Raw genomic sequence first — 13,229 nt, forward strand, 5'->3', positions numbered from 1 at the left:
ATGGGCCGTACTGTACTGGGTGAGAACAATAATTATTTTTGAGGGTGATGTCTTGATAACCTGGACTCATATCCCATTAGGGCTGACAGGCACAAAGCGGATGACGTGTCATTGCGTCTGTATGTCCGAGAGTCTCATTACTTGGCACTTATTACGTTAACGACATTAGCGTGAACCTTTGATTTCAGAAAACATACCAGGCTCCCAGCTAGAAGATCCAACGGCATCAGTGCTCTTATGCTGTCCTCGATACTGTCCCTGGTCGAGTACCGTGACGTCACGGGTGACGGTGCGCAGTTGTCCCGTCTGTTCTGGTCGCACTTCCACAACGGAGGTTGATCGTCGTCGTCTTCCGTATGACATTCCCACATCATCACCACAATCCGTCTGTGCCAAATGGTGGAGCGAAACATCGATGTTACCTTCAGCACTTAACGTCAATGTGTAATCTCTCACCCCCCGCCCCCTCCGTCCCCTTTTCTGCATGTAATCTTTCTCACTCCGTCCTGTTAGCCGTCTGCAATCGCTGCAAACAGACGACCTCTTCGTAGTGCGGAAACGATTTCAATCCGTCACCTGGGATTCCTTGACGAACTCTAATTGCAAGCGCGAGGAAGCAATTCAGTCCTCGACTTAATCCTCGTGCGATGGTCTAAATCACTTTGTTAATCCCAGAAGAAACCTCGTATCGACAGGTCTTCTGTGTACGAGAACAGACTAAAGAAGATTTATTCATTCGTATCAAATATATTTACCAACAAGACACAAAGCAAGTTAAGTCGGGTCGTGCATATACCTCTGTACATAATATATTATAATAGCTATTAAAACTACATTTCGTTGTAAGTTGATCCACGGATCAGGTGACAGTAGTTTTCTTTTACATTTAGCTTTTTGTCCCTTTGTATTGTTGATGTTCGAGATGGGGTCACGAAAACTTGTATGCTTGTTAGTCGGCTGGTTGTACATTCAGCAATATACAAGTCTTTTTTTTTTTATCCTTTAGATATTTCATAACTTTTTAGAGATTTTTATAAAAATTCTGCTAAGGATAAAAAACTGCTCTGTATATTCGTATACAGAAAGATAGTGAAAGTTATAGTTGACCTTTTCTCCACCTCCGATAACTTTGCGAGTCAGTGTTGCGGCCACTGCGCATGCGCCTGCTCCGTCGGAGGAAACGCTTGTGCACGATAAGTACCGGATGGTAGCCTACATGGCCTACATCGAATGGCCTACATAGCCTACATCGGATGGTAGCCTACACGTTCGGAATCTACGGGGCTTGTTTCGAAGCCGCCCTCGTCTTCTGAAAGGCCAAAAAAGATGGCGGACGAGACATTCAGTGCGCCAGCATAAAAAGGCTACCCTCAAACTTTTCGGACAACAGGATAACATGGGTATGTTTGCCATCGTGTAGCCAACGCAAGACAAATGCAAAGCCGCTTGGATGTCTGCCGCTCTGCTCCAGCGTAATGGCTCACATCTGCGCCTGCAGGTCTGAACCAATCATCATCACGTGGTACTGACCACGTGACCAACCAGTGCAGTATGAGAGGACAGTATGGAGGGCTAGAGGACACATCCGCAACACGGCCTTCCTTACCCCAGGACAGTCGTCCTTGCATACAATGACGTTGCAGGAGAATGACACCCTGGTGCCGTCCAAGAATCGGAACACTTTGAGTGGTATGTAGAGGTAATAGTCCCCAGTCGTGCGGCTCTGGTCGTCCACGTACACCTTGTCGGATACCGTGCGATCCACGGGGCAGCTGTAATGAAAAAGTGCCGCTTATTTACATACAGTGTACGTTTAATACACAGGATCATCTTCAAGTTGAAGAGAAAGCAGAAAAAAAAGCGCCTATCTTTCTTTGTCAATTATATTATAGTGTGTAAAATGAAGCGTACGCGATGAGATTTGCAAGTACCAAGCTGTACGCGTGTAGTAAAATGTCACGTTGCGCACATGAAAAAATGTCGCATCAATGCGCAGGGATTCCCTTTGAGGTATACACCTCGAAATGAACATTATATGCGACGTCGTCGTATACTGTTTGAAGATTTTTTTTCGCTTTTGTCTTTTCGCGTTTCTTTCATTTGAGTATTTGTCAGTCGCGTGCACCTGTCAAAGTACTTTTCGCGATGTATTCATTAGGCTTGAACAGCAACACCAAATAAGTACATATAGTGAGTACAATACAAGACAACGTGAGGTGACATGTACAAATAAAAGACAACGTGAGTGAGAAAATCTTCCACTTATGTTGTAGCTCGCAACCACAGGGTGCAGTCGTCAGTATACGACCAAGGCCCCTCTCTACTCCTTCTGGTCAGGAAACCCCACTCCCACAAACAGACAAGTTTCCTCACCCGAAAGAGCATTGAGGGACCGTGGTATGACATGTGACATATGAAATGATGAGGTGATGGGTGAATAATTATGCGACATCCAATACCTTATTATGACATGGATCAACTAATCAATCAATAAAGCCCTCAATGCCTATGCACAAAAGCCTTAAAGTCACAATATGACTTATCAGCCTACCAGCCAGCTAGCGTCATCTACATTCGCCGTTAGAGACAAGGAGACACAATAGCGCGCCAGGAGAAATCCTGCAGCGCCACCATTGGGGAGGGCTCGCGTAGTGTGAGTGTGATGGATCATAACTGTCCGGCGGAGCAAGGAGAGGGACGTCTCTGTGCGCAGCCATCCTATCTGCGGTGCAGTAATGGTTTGAGAGCTGAGGTAGTGGGACTCCGCAACAAAACCACCACAAAGAATATCCGCAATCTTTGGGATGTCAGGAACATGTGTATACGAAATATCTCGGTCCAAAACTCCGCAGACGTATTATTACGAAGCGAGCGTTTCGCCTCTGTGAAGTGAGAGGGCGCTGAAAGCAACACACTGCTGACATCATCCGGCATCCGGCAAGGGAGAAAGAATGCAGGCTTGGAAGCAGACGACAATGCTGGGTGACGTCACAGAATCCTCCTCCGGACGAACAGCCGTAATATGAAGCTCCGTTTTCCGCGCTTCGCATTTCGGTTTCGGTTTGCTATTGTCATCATTTACGAATAATATACTCGCGCAAAATGAATGCGAACGTTGTATGCAGTATCGAGGGGGCTGGTCCGTGTTCGGTATGATGCTCACCTAATTTCTTTCGAATCCTTGCGAAGTCTCCCTTTAAGTTGAACACAACTATAGAGCGCTCGAAGCGCACTTAATAGGCTACGCGAAAAGACGGAACTGCTTAAATCAGTGACTGTAGACAGAACAACAGAGGAGAAGCCCTTGAAGACAGTCAAAGAGGAGTTCTCAGCAGGAGTTGTTTTCTGCGTCGGGAGAAGTGCGGAATAGAGCTGTGAAGAGATCCACAGGACAGTGTCTGAGGAGAGCATCACTGACCCGAGTCTGTTTGTCCTGACACCTCTCTTCTAACTTTGCCGCACTTCGCGCCACTTGCACCTGTTTTCACGGCTCTCTTGAACCGGTACGGAAGCCTAAGGGATCGACCGAGGAATTCGACGGCTGCAGTTCACGTATCTGTGGTCTTTAAATGGCTTGGGGAAGAGGGGATCTCGTCGGCGGACAAGGACTTCCATTGTTTCTTTCGAGTACGGTGACAAACAGTAAACGAGCAAGTGTAGAAAATAGTTCCGGGATCTCTAGATCGGTGTTCTTTGTCGCTCCTTCAAGTTACGACATTCTTTCCGGAAAGGGACACTGAACCTTTCGCTTGACTGAGCGCATGCCGGTGGCAGCCATAGTTGTCATTACAGAGGATCTTTACAAACGGGTTTTGCGTCTGGGGCTCTGAGTGCATTGCGGGAGTTATTGATGTGCATAAAGACTTAAACACGATCTCAAAGAATGAGATTTCGTGCTTAGAATTTGGAACACTTTCCGTGAGTGATGTACAAGATGCACACGTACAAGCACGCGCGCACACACACATACATACATACATACATACACGTATTCCCAATACTAGTGCATCCCTACTAGTAAAACAATACTATTATTTTACATGAACATACCAAACACGCCCCTTCGAAAAACTCTCAATTCATCGTTAATTGTGAGATTTGAAGCGCTGCAAGATGGCGCTGGATTTCAATATGAGCCAACAGAACGTACTTTGCCGATTCTCACACAGGGCACTTATACCGCTACAACAGGAACAGCAATGTACCGCGTCTTTTCGGAAATTTAAAATCTAACTTTCGCGCACCTTGGAGATCACCGAAGCGTGCGGAAGCGAGATTAAACAAACGCTAGCATTTTTACCTCCTCTCAACGCAGACGATCGCGAGGAAAAAGAAAAGCGGAAAGTCAAACAAATACACGGACAGTCCCTGGCCGGATAATTATCTTCCCACCCTAAACAAAAGGAGGTTTCCGGGGCTTCGAACAACAAATAGCACCTCTCACCCTGCTCAAAGAACAACAAAGCGCGAGTCCGATCACGCGACTGAACTTCTCTCTCTTTTTATTTTTTTCACCTTTGTCGCCCCTTTACCAGCGGCCACGCCCCTCCAAGCGCTCCTCAATGTTTACCTTTCACAATAATAAGAGCGTCGTACTCTAATTGCGGCATAATAACGTGCTAACAAAATGACTTCCAGCCCTTAAAAGGGTCATCCGGAAATCCTCTAATGTGTTGTGCTTCGGTAAGTCGTGAGTGTAAGACTTGCAGTATATTGGTACTCTTTGTCGCCTTGAATTATGCACGATAGCTTCGAACAAAAGGATGCTTAGCCGGTGTTACTTAAGCCTTGGAGCACAGCAATTATAACGGAGGGTAGTTGCAACTGCGTGCAGGGGTGGCGTCCCGTCCATACCGGTATACATTGACTAGCGTTTGCGAACGATATGCCGACCGCCAACCTAAATATTTGGTTGCGTAGGCAAACACAAACCAAGGGCAAGTCCACAAATTCACTAACGCAAACACGATGCTCAACCGAGGCAAGCAACAAGAATATCGTATTCTTTTTTCAGACTGCAGTCCAAAGACTTCAGCACTCACACAAGGTCGTACATAACGTTTACACAAGATTTACACAAGACTCGAAGATACAAAGGAGTTTCTGGAAAATAAATAAATAAATAGAGGCGAAAGACGTCTTACAGGTGGCAGGACAGATGGACGGATAGATGTACACCGAAAATATGGAGATAGGAAGATCTAGCCGATTAGGTGCTTTGCATAATCTTCGGGATTCCAGGGTATTCTGCGTGGTACTTTATGAGCGATGACTATATGTGTCGTCACTGCTTTATCCAGATCCCACTCACCCCCATACCCCCCCCCCCTACCCCGCAAATGTTTGAAGGCACTCTTCTAGCTGCCTTTCTTTCCCGCACACTCCCTCCAGGGGGAGCCTTTGTTATTTCCAGTAATGGGCAAAGTACCTCGAAATCGTATACTTGAAGTAAAGTACCAAGTACCTAGCGGCTGTTGTACTTTAAGTACAGCGCGATGTACCATTCACATACTTTAAGTAAAGTACAAAGTCATTTGCAAAGTGCTTTAATGTATTCATCCAATACATTACAAATTATGGATCGTAACGCTGGACGTTTCAACGCTTGGTGGTGATAAAACGTGAGATAATTATTTTTCGACTGTTATCTTTAGAAAGCTTTTAGCTAGCATTTTTGCCAAGCGCTAGCTAGAAAACATGGACAGCTTACAGATGTCTCATTAATATGAACTGAATAAAATGACATTGTGACAAAGCTTTGCGCTTGTATTACCAATTGGTAACTTATTATTGCCAATTGGTACAGTGCAAAGTACGCAAATTGAAATGTACTGTAAGTAAAGTGCAAAGCAAAGTACGCAAACTGAAATGTACTGTACGTACAAGTACTGCCTAAAGTAGTATAATCAAGTACTTCCCATCACTGGTTATTTCAGCTTTAAGCACGTATCGGCAATGATATGCATAAAGCTATTACAAAGCAATTGTAATAGTAAGCCCCCCCCCCCCCCCCCCAACCTGTTTCCTTCTTTTTTTTTCGACATCCATCGTGCTTGCGATTCTGCACTCTAAAAACACAACTTCACCGCATAGCACGCTGTGGGCCAATCATTGCCACGAATGACAGGGTTATCGCCCCTGGTTCGAGGACAGAGGAGGGCTTACGCCTTTTTGTGGCACTTATCATACATCCAAACTGCCACAAAAGGGTGTACGCCGATCCCTTTCCTCGAACAACAACAACATAGATGAATGGATGATGATGATGAACATCCCTTTCCTCGAATCAGAAGCGATAACCCTATCATTCGTGGCAATGGCTGGCGCACAGCGTGCTTTGCGGTGAAGTTCTGTTTCTAGAGTGAGGATAAACCGCTATGTGTAGGAAGTGCTGCAAGTATAGCACAGACAAAACTAAAAGAAACTGAAACGTAACACGTGTCCGTGCTATACTTCAGTGGGGCAAAGCATACACAGGGTCTATAGAGTGCCCTCACGAAGCGCCCTCAACGGCAGCGTCAAAGGAAAGGAACGTGTGACGTGGGGCCCCAGGCCGTCAAGGGAGGTGATATACCGAGCCCCAGAAAGCATTGTTCCAGTAATGTATCTCATTTTAAGCTCCATAGCGGTCAGCGATCACGCGCCTGGGTGGAGCTTCGGAGTCCGAGCACATGATAGACGCATCGTTCTTATGTCCATCTACGTCCAAATTACTCGATGTGTGTCGCCCGCGTATCGACCTCAATTTACGTCGTTCTGGATAAAGGAAAAGAAAAGAAGAGAAAAGAGACAAAGAAAAAAAAAACTTTCCCGGTCTTCGGTCAAGTGCGGTGGTCGATACTCAGTAACGATATACGTCTTCGTATAGTTACTTCGTATATATACTTCGCAACTGACAACAAAAGTTGTCAGTTTTGTTTGTGGCACCAATTATATGTCAATCAACTTTGTTGTTGTAAACTTGAGAGTAACGAGGTGACGTAGCTATAGTTCCTCGTTTTCCCGCAGGATTTACAAGCATCACCTATACAATCGTTTAAAGTAAGACACCAAGGAGCGTTGACGATCAAGGACGCCATTCTTCATGGGCCCGTTCATGTGGTCATGTTTCCAGCAACGTCTGCTCACCATGGCTCCACACTCTTAGGGTGGAGCAGTTACACCTTTTAGGAGGTAATAGTTGTAGCATATGCTGTGCCTAAAAAGTTGCAAAGTTCTACCAGCTACCTACGAATGATAGTGTTACCGCTTGTGATTCGAAGAGCGAGGGGGCGTACGCCTTTCTGTAGCAATTTTGATGTGATAATTGTTTTTACCACCCTTTATAAGACGCTATGTTGACCTAGGTGGTAACTGTAGAAGTTGCCACCTTTTCACACCCTTTTTTCTTAGTGTTCACACTCTTAGAAAAAAGGGCTGAGTAGTTACACCTTTTAGGAGGTAAAAGTTGTCGCATATGTTGTGCCTTAAACGTTGCAAAGTTCTACCTGCTACCTCACTTTCAAAACAGAACTTCACCGCATAGCATGTTGTCCGCCAACCATTGCCACGAATGACAGGGTTATCGCTTCTCATTCGGTGAACGAGGGGGGCGTACGCCTCTCTGTAGCAACTCGGATATATGATAATTGCTTTTACCACCCTTTTACACCCTTTATCAGACGCTACACTCTTAGAAATGAACTTCACCGCATAGATCCATGACGAGAACCCGAGACTGGGAAAAATATGAAAAACAGACGACACAACACAAAGTTTCAAAAGGACCATTTTAACCATTTTATCTGTATCATTCACCGCATAGCACGCTCCTAGCCAACCATCACCTCGAATGATATCGTTATCTGTCCTGATTTGCTGAAAACGGGAGGCGTACGCCATTTTTGTGACAATTATGAACCGCATAAGTGTCACAAAAAAGGCGTACGCCTACCGTTTTGAACAAATCAGGGCACATAGCGATATCATTTGAGTTGATTGTTGGCTAGGAGCGTGCTATGCGGTGAAGTTCATTTTTAAGACTGTATGTTGACCTAGGTGGTAACTATGAAAGTTACCACCTTTTCGCTCCCTTTTTTCTTAGAATGCAGGAGCGTGGCAGCGCTCCAAGCAATTCAATCGCGAATGACGCATAAATCAGCCAATAGGGGACGATCGGAAGACGCACGCGTGGAAGATAAGTCGCCGCTTTTCCGGTTGCTTTTCTAGCTGCATCTAAAAATGGAGCTCTGCACCTGATGTTCTCTGAAGTAGCCCAGGTTGCACCAACCAAGAGGCAGAGCTCTTAAAGTTACGCCAGAGATACTTGAGCTATGTCTGGTTCCTGTCCTGCTTGGTATAACGATAGCTGCACTTAGGACGCGACTATATTTGAAGGCCCGAGTCAGTCAGTCAGTCTCCAGAGCGGGCAAACACACGTACATTAGCTTCCGTCACCAACTACGGACCATAGCAGTGACTCGAAGCCGTTTAAACAAACGATAGCTGACACGGAAAAAGGGTCGGGGGATGAGAGAAGAACACGGTGAAGCAAGGTGACGAATGTCCAGATGTCTGCAGCTCGACAAACAAACGGCACTATTCCTCAAAATGTCACCCACAGTGCGTAGGAAGAAAGCTGGCGCCGATAACAACGGTTCCTAATACGCGAGTGCTTTTTTGTGTTGCAAAGACAAAGGGTGTCGGGAAGCGCTGACTCATGCGTTGTTCGGGGAAGGTGACAGGCCGCTACCGAGCTCAAAACGTTCTCCACAAAGCAGTCAAAAGCAGGGTGATAACAGAGTTGAACGCCGTGCATCTTGTTTTGACGTAAATACGTTCCTATACTGCGGAGTAGCCTGACGGAACCAGCGTGACTTGGCTAAAACCGTTCAGGGACAGTCAGCACGGTAAAGTTTTCTAAACATTTCAGTTGCAAAAAGTAATCTTAGTAAAGCAAACACCTCTTTTAAATTTCGTATAGGCTCAACTGAATTGGTGCAATAACATTGTTGACAATTGTATTTGCAAAACACCCATCTGAGACAGTGTTATAAATGTAATACGCCCCCCGCAAAGGCGGTGTTCTCTAAAATATGCGCCCTTTGAAAATGGCACTTTTCGTATAGAATCCACAATTCAGAAGCGTGTTGTACGAAACACTGTTGTGTATGAAACTTACCCCACACTCTTAAAAAATGAACTTCACCACATAGCACGCTCGTAACCATCGATGATGATGATGATTATAGGAGAAATAAATGGAGATGTGAGCCCGCTCACTGTGGGACAAGCTACTCCAGGTCTAGTAAAGAAAAAAGAAAAAAAAAGAACGTCTAACGAGAGCTCTGCTATGCTCTTGACGAAGGCGATGAGTGAGCGCTGTGCACCCTGCCGATGAATCGCAGGCCATTCGCCCAACACTTTCATGACGTCAACGGGTCGGCTATCAAGACGGTCCAGGGATCTCTGAAGTTGCAAACGTGCAGTTCGAAAGCTCCTAACCATAATCTCGAATGACATCGTTCTTTCCCCATACTTGTTGAAAATAGGAGGCGTACGCCTTTTTTTGTGACACTTACGCAGTTCATAATATTGTCACAAAAATGGCGTAAGCCTCCCGTTTCCAGCAAATCAGGGGAGAGATTAACGATGCCATTCGAGATGATGGTTGGCTAGGAGCGTGCTATGCGGTGAAGTTCTGTTTTAAGAGTGCACAGCTGTGTGCCGTATAGGACGGCCTTCACAGCCTTCATCATCTTCACATAACGTTCCACGTGCAATGGGGTAGGATACCGCACCACCGCGGTGAAACACTCCAGCTCATCGTCATCATTTATTGTTGTTGTTGTTGTACAGGACGGGACATTCCCACCCGAAAAAAAAAGTTACTTAAAAAGTTAAAAGTTAAGTTATAAACAAGCAAAGAGAACGGCACGTTCACATCTGGTTTTGGTTTCACCATGACGTAAGCATGAGCTACCACACCTTGGTGCACTTCACAAGGGTGTGCGACCGAGATAAATGCGATTGAGGACTGCTTCGGGATACGGTGGAACGTAATCGACCAGCTCCCGTGGCATAGCGGTTGAGATGATCGCTTCCCACGCCGAGACTGGGAGGTGACACGGGTTCGAATCCTGTCACCGGCTGTGCAGTCTGAGGTTTTCCCTGGGTTTTCCGAATACTTTCCAGACGAATGTCGGCACAGGTAGTTCCCCCTGAAGTCGGCCCAGGACGCATACTAACCTGTCCCCTACTCCTTTCTGCTGTCCTCTGGCCACGTCTGTACGCCACTCATAGCCACAGTTGCTTCGCGGCGCTAACACGGAATTAAAAAAGAAACGTAATCGGGAAGTTTTTCCTGGAATCGGTGGATTGACTGCTGCGAAGTGGAGAACCCGGAAGTTACGTGAAGGTACAGTGACGTCACGCGGTTACGAAAGCGCCGGCTAGAAGATACGATTATGAATACTTGGCTGCAAATTTCATCGGCATATTTTGAGTGCAGGTGAAATGTCTGTATTTGATCGTTTTTCGTGTTGTTGAATTGTAATGTGTAAGCACAGGAGTGGCCTCCAATCTATAGTTCCATAGATAGACTAGCTGGACGAACGCAATGCATTCTGGACAGGTCCTGGTCGCACGTCACAGCAAACGTCAACGCACACGTGACCCTAAAGATGGCCACGCCCGTGATCGGAGGCAATCGGAGGCAAATTCGTTCGTACACAAAGCGTGTACAGTTTGTGTGCACCGTTTCGGACGTCTTCCGACCGTACTGTTGACGACTTCCAAAGATGCGATGACGATCCGGCATTATGACACACCGAGCAGATGCGAAATGGGCTAACATGTCGCGGAAGAAGCACCGAATAGAGGCGCGTTTCGGAGTAGCCAGTCCTAAGTGGGTCGGGACTAACCTCTCAATTTTTTTTCCTTATCCAATCCTATGCAATCCAATCCAAGCACCGTATAGTATACGCTGTCCAAATACGTTCCTCTCGGCTTTGTGCCGACGGGGAATATCTTGGCAAGTGCTAGAACGACATGTAAACAAAGTCCCATGACCTACCTCAAAATGACGTTTCCTACGACGTGTGACCAGGGCAAGATGGCAGTTTTGCGAAAAGCACCCCCGCTTGAGGGTAGTTTCATAACAATGGCGGGTTTGTGTCACCCCCGCGTGCGTAAGCAAAGCAGTCTGGTACTGAAATGAGTCAAGCCACCATGGAGCTTAGGTGTCAAGTTTCGCAACAACAGCGAACCTCTGACACGGAGGAGACGAAAAGGGGAGAAGTCAAATTACAACTCCTGAAAAGAACGAGCTCGTTCTTTGCCTAACGAAAGAAAAGGTATTCTAGCGCCTCTAACAAGCGAGAATGCTCGAACTGCATTGTCACTTCTGCCTCGGATAAAAGTATATTCTGAGACACGGCGGAAATGTGCTTCGCTCACTTCCAACAAACAAGCGACGAAGAAGGCGAAACAAGTTTCCGGACTCTCATTAAAACTTTGAATAATAATATTTAAAAAAAATGCTCACAACGTTCCTTCCTGCAGAAGTACACTGAGCGATTACTTTTTTTTTTTATTCCATGTTAACGCCGCAGAGCAACTATGAGCGGCGTACGGATGTGGACAGGTGGAGAGAGGACAGCAGGAAAGAGCGGGGTGTTAGTAATGCGTCCTGGGCCGACTTCAGGGGGAACCGTGTGCCGACATTCGTCTAGAGAGTCTTCGGAAAACTCAGCGAAAGCCTCAGATAATATAGCCGTTGGTAGGATTCGAAGCCACCGCCACACTCTTAGAAATGAACTTCACCACATAGCACGCACCTAACCAACCATCATCCCGAATGACAACGTTCTCGCCCCTGATTTGTTGAAAACATGAGGCGGAGCCTATTCTGTGCCGTGCATAATGACACAAAATAGGCTCCGCCTCTCGTTTTCAACAAATGTAGGGCGAGAACGTTGTCATTCGGGATGATGGTTGGTTAGGTGCGTGCTATGTGGTGAAGTTCATTTTTAAGAGTGCACCTTCCAGTCTTCAGCACGACCTTGGCTACGACCAACGTGCTGGACGCCTTAACCCGCTCGGCCATGCCGCTGGTGAGTGATCACCACAGAGGCGAGTGATAACATTGACAGTATAACCACATCCACACAGTATCTGCGCATGTGAGATCCGCGACCACATGCGCAACCGCGCTAGCTGAAGTAGATGTGTCCACCAAACTATATCCTATTGCTATACAAGTACCTAAACAAACAACGAGGGGGGGAGTCTGTGACGTGTTGGCTTGCTGAGCTCAAGATCGCGCGTTCAATCCCGGCCGAGAAGACGGTAGCAATGTGGGAGAGGTCAACATTGCTCCCAGCACCGTGTGTCGGAGATTGCCGGCGCACATCAAAAGAGCCCCAGGTGGTTGAGATTATGCGCAGTCCTATTCCCTGCAGCACGTGATAGACTGAGTCACCTTACGTCGGACCCAGGGACTATTGCGTTTCCTCATGTAGGCGATTTGTTGGAGCTAAGTAAGTAAGTAAGTAAGTAAGTATTATCTGAATAAAAAAAGGAAAGAAAACAGTCTTGGAGCAGGGTGGCTGCCACTACAGGCGCCTGAGCTCCAGGCTGAGTTCCAGTGCAACATCCTCAAATCAGGGAAGGGAGTTGCCTCAGGACAGCGGCGGCTTCTGTCCTGAGGCAACTCCCTTCCTACATCTCTACCGGTTCGCTGGATTTCTACATATCTACACCCTCAAATGAAGATTTGTGTGGTGCTTTTGGCGAGGCGGTAACAGGCAATCGAAGCATCTTTCTCTTATGATTGTGTCAGCTATGGTTGTACCGTTATGGTGTTCTCAGATACCTGTGCGAAGCTAGAGTTCCAAAAGATCAATGCTGTGTTACAAAGGCGCGTACGCCGGATTTTCGTAACGTGTTTTAAGTTCGTTTTCATTTACGTATATTATAACTTTCTCATTTGGAATAATAATGTTGGCCAGCAGAGTGTCGAACGGAACCGAAAACCGAAACTAATCGCTATTTCCTTGGTACATCAAAACTGAACCGATCGAAAAAATTTCGGTTACGTGATCAAATAATGGTTCAGAAACACTGATTTGCAAAAATTGTAGAGGCTCTGTTCCTGTCGAACTATACGTCTACGTTCTTTCTATTACATGCGGTTCATTACGTTCACCATCGAAACTCAACGAGAATAAAAGAAAAATAAAGCTTATCGT

The 13,229-nt window shown here is 46.3% G+C and overlaps 1 protein-coding gene across 2 annotated transcripts in view; it reads right to left on the bottom strand.

Moving 5' to 3' along the window:
* LOC135368366 (cuticlin-1-like) overlaps positions 1 to 13,229 on the bottom strand; it is a 201,634-nt gene that overhangs the window by 2,271 nt on the left and 186,134 nt on the right. For both annotated transcript variants that reach the window (XM_064601576.1, XM_064601577.1), the window contains 2 exons: positions 1,607 to 1,772; positions 198 to 387 (listed from right to left, as the gene is read on the bottom strand). In XM_064601576.1, coding sequence (XP_064457646.1) covers positions 198 to 387; positions 1,607 to 1,772 — 356 coding nt within the window. The remainder of the gene's footprint in view (positions 1 to 197; positions 388 to 1,606; positions 1,773 to 13,229) is intronic.

The sequence above is a fragment of the Ornithodoros turicata genome, chromosome 9, assembly GCF_037126465.1.
Source record: "Ornithodoros turicata isolate Travis chromosome 9, ASM3712646v1, whole genome shotgun sequence".
In the NCBI taxonomy this organism is placed as follows: Eukaryota; Metazoa; Arthropoda; class Arachnida; order Ixodida; family Argasidae; genus Ornithodoros; species Ornithodoros turicata.